This window comes from Dendrobates tinctorius, unplaced genomic scaffold (genome assembly GCF_039654945.1).
Source record: "Dendrobates tinctorius isolate UK_male_01 unplaced genomic scaffold, ASM3965494v1 ptg000028l, whole genome shotgun sequence".
Taxonomy (NCBI): domain Eukaryota; kingdom Metazoa; phylum Chordata; class Amphibia; order Anura; family Dendrobatidae; genus Dendrobates; species Dendrobates tinctorius.
In genome coordinates this window covers 57539210-57566918 of record NW_027361696.1, presented here as the reverse complement: position 1 = coordinate 57566918, position 27709 = coordinate 57539210, and the positions used below count along the sequence as shown (strand labels likewise).

The window sequence follows — 27709 nt, the reverse complement described above, 5'->3', positions numbered from 1 at the left end:
TAACATACTTACCAATACTTGTCACATTGTTCCCCGAAGCCATTGTCTTTTCCGGGATAAATATTAACATAACAAACCACAAAAATACTCACCCACGATCCGAAGCAGTCCACGAGTGTGTCCCACGACGATCTTGGGTAGAGAACTGCAGCATCAGATGATGCTGCCGTTCTCTACGGGCTGCAGGAATCCAATGACGGAAGGTAGGTATCCTTCCGCACTGTATTCCTCCGCCACTTAAAAAAAAAAAGTCCCTAGTCTCACTTTATGCCATTGCTGTGTGGGAAATTCCCACACAGCAATGGCATAAAGTGAGACTAGGGACTTTTTTTTTTTAAGTGGCGGAGGAATACAGTGCGGAAGGATACCTACCTTCCGTCATTGGATTCCTGCAGCCCGTAGAGAACGGCAGCATCATCTGATGCTGCAGTTCTCTACCCAAGATCGTCGTGGGACACACTCGTGGACTGCTTCGGATCGTGGGTGAGTATTTTTGTGGTTTGTTATGTTAATATTTATCCCGGAAAAGACTATGGCTTCGGGGAACAATGTGACAAGTATTGGTAAGTATGTTACTCTATGTTATATGTACTGTATGTCTATGTATGTATTGTATGAATGTATTGTATGTATGTAGTATATATGTGGTATGTATGTAGCATGCATGTAGTATGTATGTAGCATGCATGTAGCATGTATGTAGTATGTATGTAGCATGTATGTAGTATGTATGTAGTATATATGTAGTATGTATGTAGCATGTAGTATGTATGTAGCATGCATGTAGTATATATGTAGTATGTATGTAGCATGCATGTAGTATGTATGTAGTATGTATGTAGCATGCAGTATGTATGTAGCATGTATGTAGTATGTATGTAGTATATATGTAGTATGTATGTAGCATGCATGTAGTATGTATGTAGTATGTATGTAGCATGCAGTATGTATGTAGCATGTATGTAGTATGTATGTAGTATATATGTAGTATGTATGTAGTATGTATGTAGTATGTATGTAGCATGTAGTATGTATGTAGTATATATGTAGTATGTATGTAGCATGCATGTAGTATGTATGTAGCATGCATGTAGTATATATGTAGTATGTATGTAGCATGCATGTAGTATGTATGTAGTATGTATGTAGCATGCAGTATGTATGTAGCATGTATGTAGTATGTATGTAGTATATATGTAGTATGTATGTAGCATGCATGTAGTATGTATGTAGCATGTATGTAGTATGTATGTAGTATATATGTAGTATGTATGTAGCATGCATGTAGTATGTATGTAGTATGTATGTAGCATGTAGTATGTATGTAGTATGTATGTAGTATATATGTAGTATGTATGTAGCATGCATGTAGTATGTATGTAGCATGCATGTAGTATGTATGTAGCATGCATGTAGTATGTATGTAGTTTTTTTTTTTTTTTTTTTTTTTTTTTTTTTTACATTTAACACATTAGCCGGATGATGGGACTACTACTGTCCCATCATTGGCTAATGTGTCAATCACTGTCATGGTAGCAGGCATCGCCCGATGGGACTTGTAGTCCCATCGGACGATGCTTGCACAGACCCCCGGACATCAGCACAGCCCCCCGGCAGGCCGGCACAGCCCCCCGGCAGGCCGGTACAGACCCCCACAGGGTGCACAGCCCCCCGGCAGGCCGGTACAGACCCCGGGCAGTCCACACAGCCCCCCGGCAGGCCGGCACAGCCCCCCGGCAGGCCGGCAGAGACCCCCGGAAGGCCCGAAATGACGGCGCATCATGATGCGCACACACCGCGCATCATGATGACGTCAGGCCGTCAATCAACTGAACTTCCGATTCCGATGCCGAATTCCGATATTGAAAAAATATCGGAAGTCGGTATCGGAATTCCGATACAGCAAGTATCGGCCGATACCCGATACTTGCGGTATCGGAATGCTCAACACTAGTAACGGGTACTGATATTTAACCGTCATCTTGTTAAGGGAACGATAGTCAATACAAGGTCTTAAAGAACCATCTTTCTTGGCCACAAAAAAAAACTCAGCACCTAAGTGTGAAGAGGATGGTCTAATATGACCCTTCTCCAACGACTCCTTAATATAGGATCGCATAGCATCATGTTCGGGTACTGATAAGTTGAAAAGCCGACCCTTGGGAAATTTACACCCAGGCATCAACTCAATTGCACAGTCATAACTCCTATGAGGAGGCAAAGACGCAGACTTACTCTCACTAAATACATCAGAAAAATCAGCCAGATAATCAGGAATATCATGAGACTGAGGAGAGGTGGAGAAAACAGGAGCGTCCCTAAGAACACACTGACAACCCCAACTCACCACAGACACAGATTTCCAATCCAAAACTGGATTATGAGTTTGCAACCAGGGAAAACCCAGAACAATAGTATCATGCAAATTGTGCAACACCAAAAATTTACAATTTTCTTGGTGGTCTGGGGCAACTCACATTATCACCTGGGTCCAAAATTGAGGTTTATTATCCGCCAAAGGAGTAGCATCAATACCCCTCAAAGGAATAGGCATCCACAGAGCTATCATGGGGAAGCCACGTTTAGCAAAGTCCAAATCCATCAGATTCAAAGCTGCTCCTGAATCTACAAAAGCTTTAGCGGAAAATGTGGATAAGGAGCAGATCAGAGTAATTGCCAAAAGAAACTTAGGTTGTACACCGCCCACAGCAAATGTGTGTGCAAAACGTTTCTCTCTTTTATGGCAGACAGAAATAGTATGAGAGGCATCTCCACAGAAAAAACACAGCTTATTATGCCTTCTAAACTCCTGTTGTTGCACCCTAGACAAAACCCTATCACATTGCATAGGTTCAGACGTTTGTTCAAAAGGCGGCAACGCCTCCCGTGTAGTCTTACGTTCACGTAAACACCGATCAACTTGAATGGCTAATGACATAGAATCATCCAGACCAGAGGGAACAGGAAATCCCACCATAACATCTTTTACAGTCCCTGATAAACCCTTCCAAAAGAGAGCTGCCAATGCACCATCATTCCATGTAGTAAGGACAGCCCACTTTCGGAATTTTTCACAGTATAACTGCAGAATCCTGACCCTGGTTCAATACCAACAGGGTTTTCTCAGCTTGATCAACAGCATTAGGTTCATCATACAACAACTCCAAGGCTTGAAAATATGCGTCCACATTAGTCAGAATAGGATTTTCAGGTGTCAGAGAAAAAGCCCGATCCTGGGGATCGCCGCGCAGCAAGGAGATGACAATTTTAACCTGCTGCACAGAGCTCCCCGATGAGTTAGACTTCAAGGCAAGAAATAATTTACAACTGTTCTTAAAATTCTGCGCTATGGCTGGTGATTCTGTTATGATTGGGTCATCGAGGAGGAAAACAAGACCAAGCTAAGTCACAGAAAACCAGAGAGGTTGGTAACTACGTGGATTGCAGACCCCTGATCCTAACCACACAACTAACAACAGCCGTGGAGCATACCTACGATGATTCTAGACACTTCGTCACAGCCGGAGGACTAAATATGCCTAAAGCAAGAAAAGGGGAAATCTAAACTGCCCCAGAGCAGACCCCAAAGGAATAGACAGCCATGTATTGACGGTGAGACAAGATGAAATCACAAACACAGGTAGAAAATAGACTGAGCAAACAATGGGGCCTACACTAACTAGAAAGGACAGGAAAGGAAAGATACTGTCTGCAATCACGCCAAAAAACCCTGCAAAAATGTCCAACACTTCTGATAGCAAAAAACCCTGAAGTCACTAGACTTCTCCCAATATATCAGCACTCTGGCATATTCTGAGAATGAGCAAAAAGAGGCCACTCTAATAAGGGACAAAAAGCAAACCGGCACATATAGTGACATAAGAATGGAAATTCAGCACAGCCCCAGACGGGGCTGCCTGACCACACAAAAAACTGAATAGACCAAACCAAAACAAATGTGAACATTAGCAGAGAACACTAAGCTTGAGAAGGCAGGAACTGAGCTGGAAACTAAGACCTCAGGAGGCAGGAAAAAATCACCAGCATGGGAATAGGGAGTCGGCTGTCTTAAATCCAGTCTGAGACTCCAGATGTCCAATCCTCATGCTCATTATCAGGTGGCAGGTCTCTGTTAAATAGATCAGCTTCATTACCTCCTGCCACCACCAGAGGGAGCCCGGAAAGAGAACTCACAACTACTCTGTCAGCACAACCAGCTCCCTCACCAGAAACCAGAGGCAGACCAGAAAATGAGTTCACAACACCTCAGTGCATGCAGGACTCTGCTGTGCTGGTTGTCATGGTGCTGGATGAGGGCCAGTTTATGTGTGGGGTCAGGAGGGGTTTACAGGGTGGATGTAGCAGAGCTGTGTATGTACAAGGTGGACAGAGCAGAGCCGTGTGTGTACAAGGTGGATGGAGCAGAGCTGAGCGTGTACATGTACAGAGCGAGTCGCGCATGTATGAGGTGTATGGAGCGGAGCCGCGCGTGTACATGTACAGAGCAAGCCGCGCATGTACGAGGTGTATGGAGCGGAGCCACGCATGTGCGAGGTGTACGGAGCGGAGCCGTGCGTGTATGAGGGGTACGGAGTGGAGCCGCGCGTGTACGAGGTGTACATAGCGGAGCCACGCGTGTACGAGGTGTGCGGAGCGGAGCCGTGCGTGTACGAGGTGTACGGAGCAGAGCCGCTTGAGTATGGGGTGCGCGGAGCCATGTGTGTATGAGGTGTCCGGAGCCGCATGTGTATGAGGTGTACGGAGTGGAGCCATGTGTGTATGGAGCAGAGAGGTATATTGAACGGAACCGCATGTGTACGAGGTGTACAGAGTGGAGCCGTGTGTGATCATGGCATACAAAGCTGAACCGTGTGTGTATTAGGTTGCGGAGCCATGCGTGTCCAAGGTGTATGGTGGGGAGCATTCATACCTCTCAACAGTCCCAGATCCAGCATGACAGTCCCGAATTTGAGAGAGAGTCTGCCCCACTATCCCAGCCGGGAGCTTACTTTTCCCACAGACACAGAAGTACACGGCGGAGCCCCGAGGAGTACTTTAAAATTTGCCCGTGACATTCCACCAGAAGTGACGTGCTAGGAGGTGACCAGAAATGAGGTAATTTCAGAAGGAGATTGTGACGGAACCATGGAGGCACTTCACGGAATGCTTCAGATCTATCACAGTGTCCTCCTCCAACAGTACGGACAGCAGGATCACCTTGGACTGTCCCCCCTTTCTTTCTCTCTCTGTTCTTTCTTTCTCTGTTTCTTTCTTTCTCTTTCTTTCTTCTTTCTTTCTTTCTCTCTGTTCTTTCTTTCCCCTGTTTCTTTCTCTCTCTCTTTCTCTCGCTGCTCTTTATTTCTCTCAGTTTTCTTTTTTCTCTCTCTCTGTTCTTTCTTTTCCTCAGTACCAGTCAGTGTGCCCACAGTACCAGCCACTGTGCCCTCAGTACCAGTCAGTGTGATCAGCAGTGCTAAATGGGTGTGGTTGGAGCATGGACATGGGTGTGACTAGTTGCAAAATGGGTGGGGTTGGGGTGTGTGGCCTCAGTGCTTCCTGCCTCTGACACAGAGAGCAGTGCCGCTGGATGACATCATCATTCAGTGGCCAGCTAGCTGCTGTGCCAGAGCGAGAAAGCGTGGGCGCCGGTGATGCTGTGGACAGGTGAGAGGTGCTGTGTGTGTGTATATGTGTATATGAGTGTGTGTGTGTGTATGTATGTATGTGTGTGTGTAGGTGGAGAAGAAGGCAATGATGGGGTGATGGGGAGAAGGCCATGATGGAGTGATGGGGAGAAGGCCATGATGGGGAGAAGGCCATGATGGGGGTGATGGGGAGAAAGCCATGATGGGGTGTTAGAGAAGAAGGCAATGATGGAGATGGTGGAAAGGACAATGATGGGGTGGTGGGGGAAAAAGAAATGATGATATGGGGGAGAATGCAATGGTGGTGGTGGAAAGGGCAATAATGGGGGTGGTGGAGGAGGAGGAAATGAGATGGAGGTGGTGAAGAGGGCAATGATGTGCTAGGGGAGATGACAATAATGGGATGTGGGGGAGGAGGACAATGAGGGGTGTGGGGGATTGGGATGGGAGGAAGGGGGACTTATAATGGCCTTAGGAACAGGGGGAGGTGGAGGAAGACATTATCGCTTATTATGTCTAACACAGTCCCTTAGTATATAGTGTACTCATTTATTATGTCTAACACAGTCCCTTAGTATATAGTGTACTGACTTACTATGTCTACCACAGTCCCTTAGTATATAGTGTACGTACTTATTATGTATAACACAGTCCCTTAGCATATAGTATTCGTACTTATTATGTATAACACAGTCCCTTATCATATAGTGTACTCACTAATTCTGTATAACACCATCCTTAGTTACATAGTTTCCTCTTTTATTATGTATAACACCGTCTCTTATTACGTACCATCCTCTCTAGTTATATATGGTGCCGTCCCTTATTATACTGTATAGCTTCCTCTGCTGTTATGTGTAGTGCTGTCTCTTACATAGTGTATACTTGTTAATTTTGTTATTCATAGTGCCCTCTTTTATTACATAGTCCCCTCTCTTTTTAGATATAAAATGACTGCTGATCGAGGAGCCGGTGATCAGACTACCAGTCCATCAGCTCCTCCATTAGAAAGGATGCTTTCCCATGCTCCATCAGCAATCATTGCATTATACAGCTAACAAGACAGGACAGTATGTAATAAAAAACACGGGTCTATATAATCCAATATGTAAGGGACGGTACTGTACATGACAAGAGAGGGCACTGTAAAAGGGACAACTATTTACATAATAAAGGAGACTATGAAATATACTGTATATACATGCATGTGTGTGGCTATATATATATATATATATACAGTATGTAGCTTTGTCGCCATAAAAGGAAGGGGGCTCAGACACATTTCTTGCACAGGAGCCCCAAGTTGTCAGTGTCCGCCCCTGATCTCAGATGCTGAACAATCATTTTTTTTTAACATTGTATCTGTTTCTTTTACTCATTTCCTACCTCTAGTGATTGTAATATTTTATTTTTTAAAGTTTTTAAGAAACTTTCTACTAATAAAGTTTGTAAAGTCATTAGACCATCATATATGCAATAGCAAGATCAATCAGAGTATCACAAAAGGCACAAAATGGAAATGATGATCACACCAGTGCGACCTTATTACTCACAGGCCACAGTCACTTTATAGACGTCACTGGTACTGCTACTGATAACGTTCCCAGCTTCACACCGGTATTCTCCTGCATCTCTTCGTTTAATGACGGAGATGGTGAGAGTCTTGTTATCATCAGATAATTTGGCTCCAGAAGAGATACCGGCACCATTCCTGGTCCATTTTATCTTTGCAGCAGCTGGGGTGTCACAATTTAGTTTGAGTTGGTCAGTTTCTTTGGGTTGGGTGATGGATGCTGTAATTTTGGGTTTAGTGATTGGCTCTGTAAATGGAAAAAACATAGGGAGTATATATCATATATCAAACTTCTTAGGCCTCTTTCACACATCAGGTTTTCGCCGTCAGGCGCGATCTGGCGCTTTTGACAGAAACCGGATCCGGCGAAATGCAATGCCGGATCCGGTTTCCCCCCCATTGACTTGCATTTGCGCCGGATCGCGCCGGATGGCCATGCGTTTCATCCGGTTTTTGCCGGATCCAGCAATGTGTCGCGATCCGGCGTCTGGAAAAAACGGAGACTGTAACGTTTTTTTGTCTCCGGCGAAAAAGCCGGACACGCCGGATCCGGCGCGTCCGGCTTTTTCACACAATGAAAGCCTATGAGCGCCGCAATGCGCCGGATCCGGCGAAAGCCGGATCCGGTGGCCAGATCCGGTTTTTTGGGTCTGAGCATGCTCAGTAGCTCTGCCCACAAGACATATATAAAAGCAAGACAGTGGGACCCACAGCCACACCCAACATGCCACCCAAGAAAGCAACCAAGCGCAGCAGGAGAAGGCAGGAGACCACTGCAGCACCATCAGCACCACCACCACCCCAAATGGAGCAGCAAATGGAACATGCTGAGGAGGGGAGGCCAGCAGCAGATGAGAGACGGTAATTATCAAATCCCCCATTCCTCCAAACTAGGGCTATTGAATATCAAGATATTCATTGGCCCTTTGTTTCTCTTTATTCAACAGCCGCCCAATAGATGCAGCAGCAGCAGCAGCAATGGCAGCAGCTGGAACACCACCCACAGGCATGGAGTGTGGCCACCAGGAAGACAGCACATCATCTTCTGGGAGCCCTCCCTCGCATCGTCAGCGTTTGACGGTAAGTTTTTATTTCCAAAATCCATCATCTCTGTAATATATGTCTATTCATTGCCTTTTATTTCAAAACAGGATTCACAAGATGAAGAGGAGCTCCCAGAAGAAGAAGGAAGGGGTGGACAGACACTTGGAGTGGGCTCACAATTGGTAAGTTTTTTGCATCAAACGCAGAAACACAACAACACACTACACACAACACATAGAAAACAATGTTCTGCAGACCACACACAGCAAACAAATGCCTACATCCAAAGACATAACATTTTTTGTTTTCTTCTCTAGTCTTCCCAATCTAGTGCTCGGCCAAGAGGTCCTCGCAGTGCCTCCCAGGGTCGTCGGCGACAGCAACGCGGCGGTCACCAGCGTGTAAGTATAAATATTTTTGCTTTGTTTTTTTGCACTTTTTATTTCATTTCTTTTGTGGAGGCTAATTATGTTATTTTTGTCTTTTTCTTTAACAGCCTTCACAGCGTGCTCCCGACTCTGACGGTGAGGATGGAGGACTCGATGTGGACCACCTCATTGATCTCGTCAGAGAAAGGGAGCCGCTCTGGAATATGGCTGACCGCCGCCACGCTGACCTTATCGTTACCCGACGACTCTGGGAGGAAATCTGTTCGCTCCTTGTGGGCCGCTGGGAGGACCTCGATGTTCGGGCCCAGATTAAAGAGCGTAAGTATATACAGTACCGGTTGCTTGATGTAAACCAGTGTTTCCCGAACTCCAGTCCTCGTGGTCCCCACGGATCATGTGTTCAGGATTTCTATTTACTATGGAAATCCTGAAAACATGACCCCTGGGGACCATGAGGACTGGAGTTTGGGAAACACTGATGTTTTATACTAACCACTTTGTCCTTTCTCGTTTCAGGGAACAAAATTGTGAATCGGTGGCGGTCTGTGAGGGATCGTTTCAAGAAGGAGTTCAATAAAGAGATGCGGGCCCAGAGTGGATCTGGAGGACGCAGGAGCAAGTACAAGTACGCAGAAGCCCTGTCGTTCCTCCGGGAAACAATGGTCACTAGAAGGTAAATATTACACACCACATGTGAAAAAAAATGTTAGATGTAACTTTTTTTTTTCAGCCAGGGCCATACCATGTCAGTATTTTAATTGTTTTTTTTTCTCTTTATTCCACAGCACGGTGAGCAGCACTCGGGAGCCTGCACGATTGGACCCTTCTGAGGCGATCCCTGAGGAGACCGGCACCGAGGGACACTTCGACCGCCCCGGTACATCTGCACCTTCCCAGCCTTCCCACACATTCGACCCATCTGTCCCATCCACCAGCACAGGAGCATCGTGGCTGCCTACATTACATGAAGCTGCTGGTGAGGAGATCGCTTTCCCTTTACCCCACCCTTCTGCCCCTGCCACCTCTAGTACACCTGCGGGTACTGGGCGGCAGCGGCAGAGGGGTCAGGAAAAGAGTTATGCGCCACAGTTCTTGCATCTGAATGCATCTTTCCAGAACTGTCTAAAAGTCTTGTCAGAGCAAATCTCCGCAGGCTTTCAGCAGATCAACTCCAGCATTCTGGAGGTGAAGACACTTCTGCAAACCATGCATTCAGAAGCAAGATCTTCGCCAAACCACACCTTTTTCAGGTCTGTTGTGGAGCGCATGGCAACACTATCTCCTACCCAGCAGATGCATGTAATGCATTCGTGCCACGGTGCTCTACAGCAGGTTACCTCCCAACCTCCACCTCCCACCACTGTAGTTCCTCCACCTGCACCCCCTCCAGCCACTTTCCATCCTCCCCCTCCTATTACATCTGCACCCCCTCCAGCCACTTTCCATCCTCCCCCTCCTATTACATACCAGCAACCTCACCAGTACCAGCAACCTTCCCAGTACCAGCAACCTCCCCAGTACCAGACATCTCCCCACTTCCAGCAACCTGCCCCGTACCAAACTCCTTCCCCATACAACTTTCCATCAACATCATCTGCTCCTACAGTCCCTGCCCAACCCTCCACTCCACCGCCCACCACCTCTTCTGCCTCCCACATGTCCACCCATTCTGTAGCTTTTTCCACACCATCACCTCTAACTGTTCCTTCCCCACCACGATCCCAGTCCTCTCTCCACACTCCCATTGTTGAAGTGTCCCGCAGCCCCTCCAGCAGTACTTCCACCCCACACTACACCGAGTTATAATGTTTTTTTTGTAATAAAAATGCCCATTTGGTTGGTTTCAAACCTTTATTAAAAAAGTTTTTTTAACTTTAAAAACAGTTTACACAAAAAAAAATATTTTAAATAAAAGTTAAATTATTGTTTACACTGGTTGTCTGTCATTTCTTTCTGCGGCGAAATATGTTTAAAAAAAAGGTTAAATACAGGGTATTTAAAAGGTAAAAAGGTATTCAAAACCAGGTATATAACTGTGGGTAAATTTTAGCTTTTTGCCACAGTTGTGTTCCTGGTTGTGTTTGAAGCAAAGTATTTCACCTGAAAAGTTGTGTTTATTGTTGGTGATTTCCTAACAATGTACACAACTTTTGTTAAAAGGTGAAATACTTTGCATAAAACACAACCAGGTACACACCTGTGGCCTAAAGCTAAAAATAGTAAGACCATGACAAGATAGCCAACTTTGGTTGGCAAAGGTATATACTGTTGGTCCAGAAGGTACACAAGTTTGGTTAGGGCACAAATCTTTCACACTCTGTCATCCTGCCAGTGTACTCTGCCTTGAGGTGACATAAAGTATAGTGCAAAATTGTCCCTCATTACTGAAACCGTCACAGAACTTCTAGTGGTAATATTTCCAATGACAACATCCATCTTCGCCAGTAACTTGCTCTTCTCTCCAACCTGCACTTTCTCCTCTACAACCTGTCAAAGAAGGGCTGTAGGAACATGCTATATATAGTTTTCCAGTAGCCAATCCCGTTCGGAAAGCCACAAGGGTCAATTTTAAAAACCGGATCCGGCGTAATCCGTCGAAAAACGGATAGAAAAACGAATGAACCGGATGAGACGGATCCGGTTTTGTCTGTCAAGAACAAGACGGATCCGGCAGAAAACCGGATCCGTCACATCCGGTTTTACGAAACATTTGCCGGATCCGGCGTTCCGGCACGACGCCGGATCGCGCCTGACGCCGAAAACCTGATGTGTGAAAGTAGCCTTATTTAGATAAAAAATAAAGTTTAACTAATAAAATTTGTAAAAGCTAAGTTTAAAGAGGGCCTTTCACCAACATTTTTCATGTCGAACTAGACAAATGATGAACGAGTGGCACAAGAGCAGAATAAATCGTGTTAGCTTTTTTTTTAGTTCACCTTTCAATTGCAGAGAAATTGGCAAAGTATTTGGCACTGAATGAGTTAACATTTGTTAAGTTCAAGTTGTTATAAGATATAAATTTTCACTGGGGCATATACTTCTTGCTGTATGAGTTGCCAATGATAAGTAGGTAGCAACTTGGCAAAAAAAACACAGGTTTCTTAGTGTTAGAGATATAATCATACAGCTCTAATCTCCTGGTCTAACCTCCTGAATGCACTGGGAGATTAGCGTACAGATGAATCACACCTTTCAGTTAAAGTCACTCTAGGGGAAGGATAGCACAGCTAAGTTTAGTTCTGTCACATTACAAACCCTTCTATCAGCTCTCCTCCTTTCCTAACATTTCAGCTTTGCTGTATTGCCCATTCCCTTACACTAACTGTCCAGAGCTGTATCAGTAATAACACTTATGTCTCTTATGCTCAAAAGTTGCTTGAACACAACAGACATTAGTGTGACTCATCTCTGGACAGGCAGGGCAGGTAGAGGGGATGTACAGCAACCTGTTTGTGTTGAGATGAGGAAAGCTGATAATAGGTTTTGTAATGTGGCATAGCTAAACTCAGCTGTACTTCCTAATCATGCAGAAGGTTAGACCAGAAAATCAGAGCTGTATTATTATATCTCTTGCTGTGAAACCTAAGCTATGGTGGTGGCATGTTATTTTTCTGCTATGTTGCTACCTGCTTATGATTAAGCAATGTTCATACAGGTGGAAAAAGTACACGCCCCAGTCTAAACTTTGATAACATCCACTTAGACTTAAAAAAGTTAACTTATTAGATGCCAAATCCTTTTATTGCTAACAACTCTTCTATGGGGAGGAGAAAATAAAAAAATAAATATTTTATTCTGCTATGCAGCCATTTTTACATTGTGTCTAGGTCAACATGCAAAATTTGATAAAGTAACATTTTTGAGAATTCTATAAAAATTCAGTCTTTAAATTTTGGTCTCTGTTCGGACAGCTCACTGTCACTACTGCTCACATTTAAATGTTGAAAGGTTACATTGATGATATGTATGGGCAAATAGACCAATTATCCAAAAAAATATGGAAATAAATTAAGAAGACACCTCGATAACTTTAAAACTTTGAGGGATATTATCTGTGAGTACACTGAACGTCCATGGAGCTTCTATATAGGTTTTTACCTTTTTAGGTCTTAAAGGAGATCTAAAAGTTCCAACATTCCAATGTTGCAAATAATACTAGTAGACATTAATAGTGGTTAGTACACTGACTATGGCACACACACGTGCAAGAGCCAGCTGTTATGATGGTCTACTACAGTGTCCGAGAATTAGAAAATAAACTCACCATAGACAGTCAGGATCATCTGTAGGTTCACTGATAAATTCACTCCCCGTAATCTCAATATATAATTTCCAACATCTGTGATTTGAAGATTATTGATTTGTAATGATCCGTTAACGAAAGCTATGACCCTGTCATTGTACAATGGTCCAAAGCTTAATGGCCTTTTGGCACTGTTAACATATTTCAAGATTTCATACTCATCATTTTTATTTGGTCCTTTATACCAGTTGTACCTATAAAGTTTCTCAGTAATCCCAGTAACGTTCAGGGTGACAGATCCATTAAAAACCGGATACTGAGGGATTGGCTGGATACTGATCTGTCCAATGGTCGCATCCATCGTGAAGACGAGAACTAAAAAAGAAAAGTTCACCAGTCTCTTTATAGTTTTAGATCAACTCAAAATCACTGACTTACCTTACATCAGTGGTAGGAATATTAATCTTTTATCAGCTGCTTCTGCCAGATTTTTGTGACATTCTCTGTATTTTGTGCTTTTATTCTTACAATATTACAGATTTTACTAAATTGATAAATTAATGAGCAGTAGCTTGCAAAGTTGCTTGTTTTGCAATATTTTTGAGTTCTGTGTTTTTTTCAACCTAAGTTGTATTTTTAATTGACATATTTGAGTATAGATTTTTTTTTTTGGGGGGGGGGTGGAGAAACGGGGAACAACACTACCGTTGTTAATTTTTTTTTACCCCATTCATTGCTTGGTATAAATAACATTTTCATATCAGATACTAGCAATGTATTTTTTTATTTTGCTCCAAGATAAATTATATTGTAAGAAAAAAAGTATTTTTTTCTTTGGGATTTTTTTCATTGACTTTTATATAGTTTTTGTATCTTATTTTTACATAATCAAAAAAAATCCTAGGAAGGAACATGGCGATCTGGGAGGAGAAATGAATGAATAATAATGCAAAAAAATGTTTAAACTCATAGGACAGACTCTTTACGAATATTAGGGCCCATTTACACATCAGTTTTACATGTATAGGTTCTATACTTTTTTTGCGGATAGCTGTCGTATCTATGATAGCTTACGGGATAGTTCACGTCTAAATTTTTTTTTTCCTTGGGCGGAGTGGTCTGCGCAAAAGAATGGAGACTTATTTGATATTTATCCGAGTGTCAGATCAAACTCACCAATGACTTTTATAAATTAAAATTTATCATAGACATTATTTACACATGAAGGTCAATTCCATGAAAGCTCTAATTTCATATAGCTGCTAGGCATCATCATAATTGCTTTCATGCATTGGAACATTTATTGAAAAAGACTATTGCTTGGAATGACAACTTATACCTGGTTGTCATCTAGCCAACAACTTTTTTTTTTTTTTAAAAAAAAGCACATACTAGAATTGTTCCCACCTCTACCAAGTTTAATCACTTTAGCAGCTTCACCAGTGGTTGGAATATCATTGTGACAGCGTCACACTACAATTTTCCTCTCAAAGACACCTTAGAATTGTCTACCCAAAATGTTTCGCCACCTCAGCAACTTCATCAGGGGAAGTGACATCAGTATAAGGCCGGGATCACACACAGCGAGATACGGCCGAGTCTGGCAGGTTAAAACCAAGCTCTGGCGCCGGCACTCCGGAGCGGAGCATGCAGCCGCACAGCAATACATGGAGCTGCACGCTCCACTCCGAAGTGCCGGTGCCAGAGCTTGGTTTTAACCTGCGAGACTCGGCCGTATCTCGCTGTAGTGTGCCTCTGGCCTAAAGGTCAGTCACACTAATGTTCCAACCCCTGATGAAGTAGGGAAACATGTTTGAGTAGAAATTCTAGCGTGTTTCTTTTGTTTTAAAATCCTTTTGGTTAGCTGATGACCAAAAATAAGACTTGCCATCTTTTCATAAAAAAAGCTAATTAAATAATTCAATTAATTAAGGCAACAAAAGTGCTATGCATAACAATCATTATGATCAAACCTAGCAGCTGTTTGAGATTTTAGCTGTCACACGATATTCATACAGCATGTAGATAATTTCTGCCATTTCAGTTTTAAGGTATAAATAGTAGACGTTTTTTAGAAATCTGCTAGAGAGAGGTTATCTTACGAGGCTTTATGCTGTAAGTCACTTGTTTTAATTTCATTTTTACTTCCACTTTAACATTTGTATTGCAATTTATTGTACGCATCCCGTGGTAATGTTGTAAGGTCTCTAATTGACTTACACTGGGAGCCTTCTACCTTAAAGTAGAACTCCCATCAATGTTTTTACTATATTGCAGTCATCATATTATATAGCAGTGTGTACTTACAATTGCTCATTTTTGCCTTTCTACCTAGCTAATTCTTCTCTTTTTTCTGCTTTATATAGAAACAGGAATACTCTTTTTCCCTGCATGTGTCATTCCCATCTTCAACTGTCCTGAACCAGTTGCTCCCTTCTTCCCCATGTCCGGGACTTTAGCAGTGACTCATGAGTCATACAGATAAAATTGACCTCCTGTTACTACGTAGAGCTTAGAAGGATTCAGCAAGTCAGTTTTTAATCATGTGATGTCATTATCCTAATGGGAAAGGGAAGAATTAGCTGGATAGAAAGGTAAAATGAGGAATTGCAAGTACACAGTGTTATATAATATGATTACAATATATTCAAAGTATAAAAATTTTGATGGGAGTGCTACTTTAACCCCTTAACCCCCGGGGCCATTTTCTGTTTTTGCGTTTTCGTTTTTTACTCCCCTTCTTCCCAGAGCCATAGCATTTTTATTTTTCCGTCAATATGCCCATGTGAAGGATTGTTTTTTTGCAGAACAAGTTGCAGTTTTGAACAACCACAATAGTTTTAACATATCATGTAGTGGGAAAAAAGGAAACAAATTCCAATTGCAGTGAAATTGCAAAAAAAAGTACAATTCCACAGTTGTTGTTTTTTTTTTTTTTTTACTATGTTCACTAAATGCTAAAACTGAGCTGCCATTATGATTCTCCAGGTCATTACAAGTTCATAGACACCAAACATGTCTAGGTTCTTTTTTAGTTAAGTGATGAAACAAAAATCCCGTTTATTTTAAAAAATTGCGCCATTTTCCGAGACCTGTAGCGTCTCCATTTTTCATGATCTGGGGCTGGGTGAGGGCTTATTTTTTGAACACCGAGCTGACGTTTTTATTTATGCAATTCTGGTGTAGATACAATGTTTTGCTCTCCCATTATTGCATTTTATTGCAATGTATTGGCAACCAAAAAAAGTAATTCTGGGGTTTTGAATTTTGTCCTTATTATGCCGTTTAGCAATCGGGTTAATTTTTTTTATATTGATAGATCGGGCAATTCTGAACACGGCAATACCAAATATGTGTGTATTTGATTTTCTTTTAATTGCTTTATTTTAAATGGGGGTGATTTGAGCTTTTATATTTTTTAAACTTTTTAAATATTTTTAGAAACTTTTTTTTACTTTTTGCATGCTTCAGTAGTCTCCATGGGAGTCTAGAAGCTGCAGTACTTTGCTTCTGCTACACACAGGTAATGATCAGGGCGGCGCTCATAGCAGACTGGCAATGACAACCACAGAGGTCTGCTGCAGACCTGTGGTTGTAATGCCAACCGATCGATGACCCGCGATCATGTGATGTGGTCACCGATGGGCGGGATTTCCGGCAAGCTACTAGTAAGCGCAAATTAAATGCGGCTGTCAGCGATTCCACCCATGGCTTTTGCGGGCACATATCAGCTGTATAGTTCATTGCCGGAGCCCGCATCAAACAGGGGGAGTCCGACATGTGCGTACTGTTACGGCACATGTCTGAAAGGGGTTTAAAGCATATTTCCAACTCATACATTTAAGGCATATCTACACGATTTGCCACAATGTGTAGTAGTTGCAGGACGCACCAAATTGATAATGATATGACCCTACTATCATGAGAAGCAACTGCCATATGCTTGAAAAAAAATGTCTGCAAATCTTTATTTTAACAAAATGTCACATACACATTAAAAATTTTATGGGAACACACATACAAAAAGGATCTGCCAATCCAGGAGTGAGTAAACCCTATTATTCAATATCATCTTAAGCGATAAATTTTAGCGAAACTAATGCCCTGTAAAACAGGTAGTATATATGAGCAAAGGAGTTCTTACCTCATATAGATTTAACCCATGTATATAAACCAAAATTGAGAATTAAATTGTTATAGAGCTTATTAGAATGCAATTAGTGCTTATGAAATTCGATGCCCATAGCAATTTTTTTATCAAATGCACATTCAAATGCAAATAGACATGTTTAAGTATTTACGCAGAGAGTAAAATATCTCCAACCAGATAGTAACCACAAAAAATTTAATAAAATTAAAAAAGTGTTATATATAAAACATTGTATATGAGTCCAAATGGACAAAGCTAGCGCACATTAGATCTAGCAAAGATTAATAGCCAAATTCTGAAAAAAGATGTATATAATGGGTGTGTCAGTCAAAATTGCTTAGCATCAGAGTTGGTGGCGTTCAATGTAAATAATGATCTGCTCTCCCCAAAAATACATCGCAAGGACATAAAAATATCTAGAAATCTTTTAAACTACTGCAGAGCTGATGCAGAACTGGATATAGGTAAAACTAACTAGTTAAGTATAAAAAAAAAAAAAAAAAAAATTTTACAGACTAATGCCATCACAAAGGTCCAAAATAAGAAAATAACAATGACTACAAAAATTATCATAAATGAGACAATCCAAAGATGCTACAGTTAGTGCTCATAAAGTTCAATACATGGAGTGATCCACTCTTCACTAAGGCATGAGGGCTGGACACATCTAGGAATTTTAGGTAAAGCTCTCTAATACATTTACAATACTTAAAAGATTCCCAAGTAGTAGGGATAATAATAGGCAATATTTAGAGTACATCTCATAGTAATAGGAGCATATGTAATAATGCTAAAGTGAATAGTGCCCAAAATAGTGTCAACAGTAGTGTTGAGCATTCCGATACCGCAATTAACGGGTATCGGCCGATATTCGCTCTATCGGAACTCAGATACCGAGTACCGATATTTTTTCAATATCGGATACCGGAATCGGAAGTCCCCATAATGCAATGAGCCACTGTTGTGGCTGTGATTGGCTGCTGAAATGATGTCCTCATGATGCGCGGTCTGTGCCGACTGCGGGGGGTCTGTGCCGACTGTCGGGGGTCTGTCCGGGCCTCTCGTGGGTCTGTACAGGCCTGTCGGGGGCCTGTGCTGGCTGCCGGTGGTCTGTACGGGCCTCTCGGGGGCCTGTGCCGGCTGTCGGGGGCCTGTGCTGGCTGCCAGTGGTCTGTACGGGCCTCTCGGGGGCCTGTGCCGGCTGTCGGTGGTCTGTGCCGGCTGCTGGGGGCCTGTGCCGGCTGCCGGTGGTCTGTGCGGGCCTGCCGAGGGTCTTGTGTGTGTGCAGGCATCGTCCGATGGGACTACAAGTCCCATCGGGCGATGCCTGCTACAATGACAGTGATTGACACATTAGCCAATGATGGGACAGTAGTAGTCCCATCATCCGGCTATGTGTTGAATGTAAAAAAAAAAAACATACTACATACATACTACATATATACTACATTCATACAACATGCATACATACTACATACATGCTACATATATACTACATTCATACAACATACATACATACTACATACAGTACATACTACATACATACTACATATATACTACACTCATACAACATACATACATACTACATACATACTTCATATATACTACATTCATACAACATACATATATACTACATACTACATACATGCTACATATATACTACATTCATACAACATACATACATACTACATTCATACAACATACATATATACTGCATACTACATACATGCTACATATATACTACATTCATACAACATACATACATACTACATACATGCTACATATATACTACATTCATACAATATACATACATACTGCATATATACTACATTCATACAACATACATACATACTACATACATACTACATTCATACAACATACATACATACTACATATATACTACATTCATACAACATACATACATACTACATACATACTACATGTATACTACATTCATACAACATTCATACATACTGCATACTACATACATGCTACATATATACTACATTCATACAACATACATACATACTACATACATGCTACATATATACTACATTCATACAACATACATACATACTACATACATGCTACATATATACTACATTCATGGAACATACATACATACTACATACATACTACATATATACTACATTCATACAGCATACATACATACTACATTCACACAACATACATACATACTACATACCACATACATACTACATGTATACTACATTCATACAACATACATACATACTGCATACTACATACATGCTACATATATACTGCATTCATACAACATGCATACATACTAAATATATACTACATTCATACAACATACATACATACTACATACATGCTACATATATACTACATTCATACAACATACATACATACTACATACATGCTACATGTATACTACATTCATACAATATACATACATACTACATACATGCTACATATATACTACATTCATGCAACATACATACATACTACATACATACTACATATATACTACATTCATACAGCATACATACATACTACATTCACACAACATACATACATACTACATACCACATACATGCTACATATATACTACATTCATACAACATACATACATACTACATACCTGCTACATATATACTACATTCATACAATATACATACATACTACATACATGCTACATATATACTACATTCATACAACATACATACATACTACATACATACTACATATATACTACATTCATACAACATACATACATACTACATATATACTACATTCATACAACATACATACATACTACATGTATACTACATTCATACAACATACATATATACTACATACTACATACATGCTACATATATACTACATTCATACAACATACATACATACTACATATATACTACATTCATATAACATACATACATACTACATACATGCTACATATATACTACATTCTTACAACATACATACATACTACATACATGCTACATATATACTACATTCATACAATATACATACATACTACATACATGCTACATATATACTACATTCATACAACATACATACATACTACATACATACTACATATATACTACATTCCTACAACATACATGCATACTACATTCATACAACATACATACATACTACATACATGCTACATATATACTACATTCATACAACATACATACATACTACATGTAACGGGGTCTACCCAAGCTGGGGTACCTCTTTCAGTACCACCCCGTGTTTTCGGAGGTCCGCTCTGTGTTGGCTGGAGTCTGAATGAATGACGCTGGCTGGAATTCCTATGAGTGCATGGGTGCATATAAAAGATCACTGCTTCTCCATATATTTCCAGTCTGACAATACTTTACTCATAGGACACAGAATATATCACACAGATACAGAGGGTAGGCCAAAAAACAAGCGTCAGGCCAGACATGCATTACAAAAGCCGCAGGTGGCTGGAGCCTGCCGATGTTTACTGTGGAAATTACAAAGGTGGGGGGAGGGCGGACAAAAGGGGAATGCTGATGCAATAGGGACATGCATCTCACATAGAACCTATTATCCATACATATAACTGCACAACATATTCTGGGTGCTGAGTGGTTCTGTAACACGGCTCCCCTTTTCAGCGACACGATCGGCATACACAGTCTGATCGTCAACGGATCGGTTTGGGGATGACCGAAGTTTATGGGGTTGGTACAAGTTCCGTTTGTCGACTTAGTCCATCGGCGTTACCATTTTGTTTGCCGGGTCTGTAGTGGATGGTGAAGTCCAGAAGTTGTAGGGCTAAACTCCACCGCAGCAATCTGGCGTTGTCTCCAGAGACCCGATTAAGCCAGACTAGGGGATTATGGTCCGTTAGGAGGGAAAACTGTCGTCCATACAAATATGGTTGCAACTAGAGTTGAGCGAAACGGGTCGAAAAATTTCAAAAGTCACCGACTTTTGGCAAAGTCGGGTTTCATGAAACGAAACCCGACCCTAGGATGAGGTCGGCCACGAGGTCGGCGACTTACGCGCCAATGTCGCGTTTCAAAACTTTGTTTTGCGCTCTTTTTCAGCCAATCAGGATCCATGGACACTGTGGGCAACGTGATGACATAGGCAGGGGTCACCACCATCTTTCAGAAGGGCATGCAAGTGATTGGCTTGCTTTGGTGGGCGTAACAGGGGTTATAAAAGGGCGTGCACGGCGACCGCCATCTTACTTCTGCCGATCTTAGCATAGGGAGAGGTTGCTGATTCTGTAGGGAGAGCGTTAGGCAGGGAAGAAGAAAAAAAAACTGCTTCTGCTGCTAGCGATTTTGCCTGTACAACACACCAGCCACTGAGTGTGCAGTGCAAGGGGAGGCTATATTGTGGTGGATCAGCGGTGTTGGTTGTTAGGCTGCCTTCTAAGGCTTCCTGACAGCTGCATTGCTGTTTCCCCACTGCTCTGCAAACTGCTTTTTTAAAAGCAATCCCAATTTTTTTTTTTGTCCTGCTGAGGTACTGAGCATGCATTTTTTCACACCATACAGCGGTGTACGCTCCTCACACAGTACCGTGTAACGACTGTTATCACAGCCACAGTGAAGCTATCTGTGTGTCACTGTGGAAGGATAAGTGGAGGACTTGTTCCGTTCTTACAGACCTACACTCTAGGGAGATTCCTATTCTGCCCAATTCTACATACATCTTGTAGTTTGTGATACACTCGCCAATTTCTGCCTGTGACATAGCGCTCTGATATTCAGTGGGCCTCACACAATCCAAAAGTGTCCAGTGTCCACAAGTGTCTGCAGAAATTCAAAATCTCCCTTATCCTGTAGTCACTTTTTTCACACCTGTGCCATCGAGCCTGTGACATAGCGCTCTGATATTCAGTGGGCCTCACAAAATCCAAAAGTGTCCAGTGTCCACAAGTGTCTGCAGAAATTCAAAATCTCCCTTATCCTGTAGTCACTTTTTTCACACCTGTGCCATCGAGCCTGTGACATAGCGCTCTGATATTCAGTGGGCCTCACACAATCCAAAAGTGTCCAGTGTCCACAAGTGTCTGCAGAAATTCAAAATCTCCCTAATCCTGTAGTCACTTTTTTCACACCTGTGCCATCGAGCCTGTGACATAGCGCTCTGATATTCAGTGGGCCTCACACAATCCAAAAGTGTCCAGTGTCCACAAGTGTCTGCAGAAATTCAAAATCTCCCTTATCCTGTAGTCACTTTTTTCACACCTGTGCCATCGAGCCTGTGACATAGCGCTCTGATATTCAGTGGGCCTCACACAATCCAAGTGTCCAGTGTCCACAAGTGTCTGCAGAAATTCAAAATCTCCCTTATCCTGTAGTCACTTTTTTCACACCTGCTGCATCGAGCCTGTGACATAGCGCTCTGATATTCAGTGGGCCTCACACAATCCAAGTGTCCAGTGTCCACAAGTGTCTGCAGAAATTCAAAATCTCCCTTATCCTGTAGTCACTTTTTTCACACCTGCTGCATCGAGCCTGTGACATAGTGCTCTGATATTCAGTGGGCCTCACACAATCCAAGTGTCCAGTGTCCACAAGTGTCTGCAGAAATTCAAAATCTCCCTTATCCTGTAGTCACTTTTTTCACACCTGTGCCATCGAGCCTGTGACATAGCGCTCTGATATTCAGTGGGCCTCACACAATCCAAGTGTCCAGTGTCCACAAGTGTCTGCAGAAATTCAAAATCTCCCTTATCCTGTAGTCACTTTTTTCACACCTGCTGCATCGAGCCTGTGACATAGCGCTCTGATATTCAGTGGGCCTCACACAATCCAAGTGTCCAGTGTCCACAAGTGTCTGCAGAAATTCAAAATCTCCCTTATCCTGTAGTCACTTTTTTCACACCTGTTGCATTGAGCCTGTGACATAGCGCTCTGATATTCAGTGGGCCTCACACAATCCAAATGTCCAGTGTCCACAAGTGTCTGCAGAAACTCAAAATCTCCCTTATCCTGTAGTCACTTTTTTCACACCTGCTGCATCGAGCCTGTGACATAGCGCTCTGATATTCAGTGGGCCTCACACAATCCAAGTGTCCAGTGTCCACAAGTGTCTGCAGAAATTCAAAATCTCCCTTATCCTGTAGTCACTTTTTTCACACCTGTGCCATCGAGCCTGTGACATAGCGCTCTGATATTCAGTGGGCCTCACACAATCCAAGTGTCCAGTGTCCACAAGTGTCTGCAGAAATTCAAAATCTCCCTTATCCTGTAGTCACTTTTTTCACACCTGTGCCATCGAGCCTGTGACATAGCGCTCTGATATTCAGTGGGCCTCACACAATCCAAGTGTCCAGTGTCCACAAGTGTCTGCAGAAATTCAAAATCTCCCTTATCCTGTAGACACTTTTTTCACACCTGCTGCATCGAGCCTGTGACATAGCGCTCTGATATTCAGTGGGCCTCACACAATCCAAGTGTCCAGTGTCCACAAGTGTCTGCAGAAATTCAAAATCTCCCTTATCCTGTAGACACTTTTTTCACACCTGCTGCATCGAGCCTGTGACATAGCGCTCTGATATTCAGTGGGCCTCACACAATCCAAGTGTCCAGTGTCCACAAGTGTCTGCAGAAATTCAAAATCTCCCTTATCCTGTAGTCACTTTTTTCACACCTGTTGCATCGAGCCTGTGACATAGCGCTCTGATATTCAGTGGGCCTCACACAATCCAAGTGTCCAGTGTCCACTAGTGTGTGCAGAAAATCTAAATCTCCCCTGTCCTATAGACACCTTGTACCTTGTTTTACATTACTATATAGTTTGTTGGATTTTGTCTACATTTCTACCAAAAATGAGGAAGGCTGGTGGAAGAGGCCGTGGAATTGGGCGGGGATTGGCAGCTGGTAATGATGGTGTTGGTGGTGGATCTGATGGTAGTGGCAAAAGCTAAATAGGACCGAATGCAGGAGGTGTTGAGCCTGCGTCATCGTCTGGCTCCATAAGGCTTCGAAGGCTTAGTTTTCTAGGAGTTGGCAAACTGCTTTTAAAGCCAGAGCATCAGGAAAAAGTTTTGTCTTACATTGCTGACTCAGCCTCCAGCTCTATCGCCTCCTCTTCTTCAGTTGTAAAAAGTAAAAGCACTGAGTCGTCATTGGAGGCTCATGTTCATGAACCACACCTTTCCTTGTGTCCTTCACCCCAACCAAGATTGAAGGATGACGCAGGCCATACTACTGATTACTCCATGGAGCTGTTTTCACATACCATGCCTGGATTATCAAGTGAAATGGTGAATTACCCAGGCCAAAATGAATCTGACATGGAGTGCACTGATGCACAGCCGCTGATAGATGATTCTGCTGGTACATTCACTCAGAGCACTACATTGTCCTCGCAGTGTACAGAGCCAGATTCTGACCCTGATGAGACTCAGGTGCCCCTTCCCGCACACTATACCACCATACACGGTGATACGGAGGAAGGTGCACATGACATTGAAGAGGAGGTGATGGATGACCCAGTTGTTGACCCAGATTGGCATCCATTGGGGGAAGATGGTGCTGCTTCCAATAGCTCAGATGAGGAGCATCCACAGCAGACATCGACATCGCAACAGCTGTTATCTGGCAGGCCCGGAGCACTCCAAAGACAGGTTCCAAAAATCAAAAGAGTTGCTGGACAGCTTGTCCAGAGGGTCAAAAGATCACAGCGTGCTAGGCCGCAAAATGTCTGCCAAAGTAGGAAGAGTGCAGTGTGGCACTTTTTTGAACCAAATCCTCATGATCAGGCCAAGGTTATCTGTAAGAAGTGCGCAAAGACCTTTAGCCGAGGGAAAAATCTGAAAAATTTGAATACCAGTTGCATGCTTAGACATTTAACCAGCATGCACTTGCAAGCGTGGACACAACACCAAACCTCAAGTGCCACATGTGCAACTGATCACAAAGAAGGTAGTCAGCAACGCTACATTGTTTCCCCAACTGTAAGCCCACCGGTTAGCACAGCAGCAAATGTTGAGGTGTCGTTGCAAGGCCACAGCAGTCAGGGAATCCCACTGTTATATCAACGAAATACTGAATCTAGGCCATCAGAAAGAACACCAACTCCATCACCATCATCAACCCTCTCTCAGTCCGCCCTGTCCACCGCTACTTCCACCATATGCAGCTCTCAAGTCCAGCTCACCCTCCCAGACACTATGAGTAGGTCAAGAAAGTACTCAGTCTCTCATCCGCGTACACTGGGTTTGAACGCCCACATTGCCAAACTAATCTCGTTTGAGATGATGCCCTATCGGTTGGTGGAAAGCAGTACCACGCTATGACCTACTCAGTCGCCACTTCTTCTCTCGCAAAGCCATCCCAGCCCTCCACCATCATGTAAAAGACCGCATTGTCCATGCACTCAAGCAGTCAGTGAGTGGAAAGGTGCACCTCACAACTGATGCATGGTCCAGTCGGCATGGCCAGGGCCGTTACGTGTCCATCACTGCGCACTGGGTTAATGTGGTGGAAGCAGGGTCCACAGGGGACAGCGGTGGTGGGACAGTGCTGCCTAGCCCACGGTATAGGAAACAGTTGGCTGTAGGCGTTCGACCCTCCTCCTCCAGAAGCGAAAGCTCGTCCACAGAGCGCAGTCGTACGAGCACTCCATCTGCAGCTGCCACTGTTGCACACGAGGTGTCCCCCTATGGAGCAGCTAGTGGAAAGCGTCAGCAGGCTGTGTTGCAGATGATGTGTTTGGACGACAGACACACCGCCGAGGTGCTGGCCGAGTACTTGAAGCGACAAACTGAGTCATGGCTGGGCAGTGTACATCTTGAGGCAGGCAAGGTAGTTAGTGATAACGGCCGTAATTTTGTGGCAGCCATAGCCCTTTCAAAACTCAGCCACATACCTTGCTTGGCTCATACCTTGAACCTGGTGGTGCAGTGCTTCCTCAAAAATTATCCGGAGTTAACAGCCCTGCTCCATAAGGTGCGAAGACTGTGCGCGCACATCCGCCGGTCGCCTGTACACTCCGTTCGTATGCAGAAGCTGCAGCGATTGCTCCACCTTCACAACCACCGCCTCATTATCGACATTGCAACAAGGTGGAACTCCGCCCTGCACATGGTGGAGCGGCTGTGCGAGCAGAGGCAGGCCATAATGCATTTGTGGGAGGATACACGGCCAGGCACTTTGAGAGCAGACATGGAGTTGACAGGTGTGCAGTGGTCGAAGCTGAAAGACCTCTGTAAAGTCCTTCAGTGTTTTGAGGAATGCACACGGCTGGTAAGCGCAGACGACGCCATCCTAAGCATGAGCATCCCACTTATGCGTCTGCTCATGCAAACTTTGACGCACCTTAAGGAGCAGGCGTCTGCAGCCAATGTTGATGAGGAGGAAGAGGTGGAGGGAATCCTTGATGACATTCAGCCATTGTCTGCTCAGGGACCTCTCCTGGGCGAGTTGGAGGAAGAAGAGGAGGAGGAGGACGATGATGGAGATGATTACTTAGGGGAGGAGGATGCATCTCGTGGGGCAAGTGAAAATGTTGGCGTGGTAAGGTCTGGTACAGGGTTTGTGCGTGACTGGAGGGATGTGGATTTGCCAGAAAGTGCTCCTCCAACCAGCACTCGCAGTGCATCATTGACACCGGGAACATTGGCCCACATGTCAGATTATGCCTTGCGGATCCTAAAAAGGGACCCCCGCATTGCCAAAATGATGAACGATGACGACTACTGGTTGGCCAGCATCCTGGATCCACGCTATAAAGGCAAATTACAAAACATCATGCCACAGGAGAACCTTGACCTAATATTGGCTAATAAACAAGCAACTCTGGTAAATCGGTTGCTTGAGGCATTCCCAGCACACAGCAGTGGTGATGGTTCTCACACGAGCCGTACGGGCTGGGGGCAGCTTGGCAGAGGTGTTCATGGTGCCCACAGCAGAAGTGGCGTTGGAGACAGGGGTTTCATGACAATGTTGTGGACTGATTTTTCAAGTACCGCTCACACAACTGGTAATACAGCATCGATGGAAAGTGACATGAGACAGCAGTTGTCAACTATGGTTACAAACTACTTTTCCTCCCATATCGATGTTCTCCCACACAGGTCATTCCCCTTTGACTATTGGGCCACTAAACTGGACACCTGGCCTGAATTGGCACAATATGCCATACAGGAGCTCGCTTGCCCAGCTGCAAGTGTGCTATCGGAAAGAGTCTTCAGTGCAGCTGGATCAATCCTGACAGAAAAAAGGACCCGTCTGTCAACCCAAAATGTGGATGATCTAACCTTCATTAAAATGAACCATGCATGGGTTTCCAAGGATTTTGTCCCACCTTCCCCTGATGACACATAGGGTGACAGAAAAATAGCTTGCTTTGGTCCACCTCTTCCTGGGACTTGACCTATTTCGCCTTTTGCATCAGCTGAATGTCCAACATCAACATATGCCACTTTCTAAAACTCCCTAACTGTGCTGCCTCCCCCCCCGTGGCCGGGGTCACCACCTAGCGCACGCATCCGTGCGAGTGCCGTTGCCCTGGACAGGTGGGTAAGCCGACTCTTGGACGTGGGCACTGGCACAGGGTCCCTCATTGTGCAATCAAGTGTCTCTGACGGTGGTGGTGCACACCCGCCGTCAGACACACCGCCGTACTATGAGGGGCCCAGTGCCAGTACCGACGCCCACGAGTGGGCCCCCC

The 27709-nt window shown here is 43.5% G+C and overlaps 1 protein-coding gene across 1 annotated transcript in view; it reads right to left on the bottom strand.

Moving 5' to 3' along the window:
* LOC141085010 (cell adhesion molecule CEACAM5-like) overlaps nt 1-27709 on the bottom strand; it is a 139242-nt gene that overhangs the window by 71077 nt on the left and 40456 nt on the right. Inside the window, exons 6-7 of the mRNA XM_073569935.1 lie at nt 12916-13269; nt 7199-7465 (exon numbers count right to left, since the gene is read on the bottom strand). Of these exons, the coding sequence (XP_073426036.1) occupies nt 7199-7465; nt 12916-13269 (621 nt within the window). The remainder of the gene's footprint in view (nt 1-7198; nt 7466-12915; nt 13270-27709) is intronic.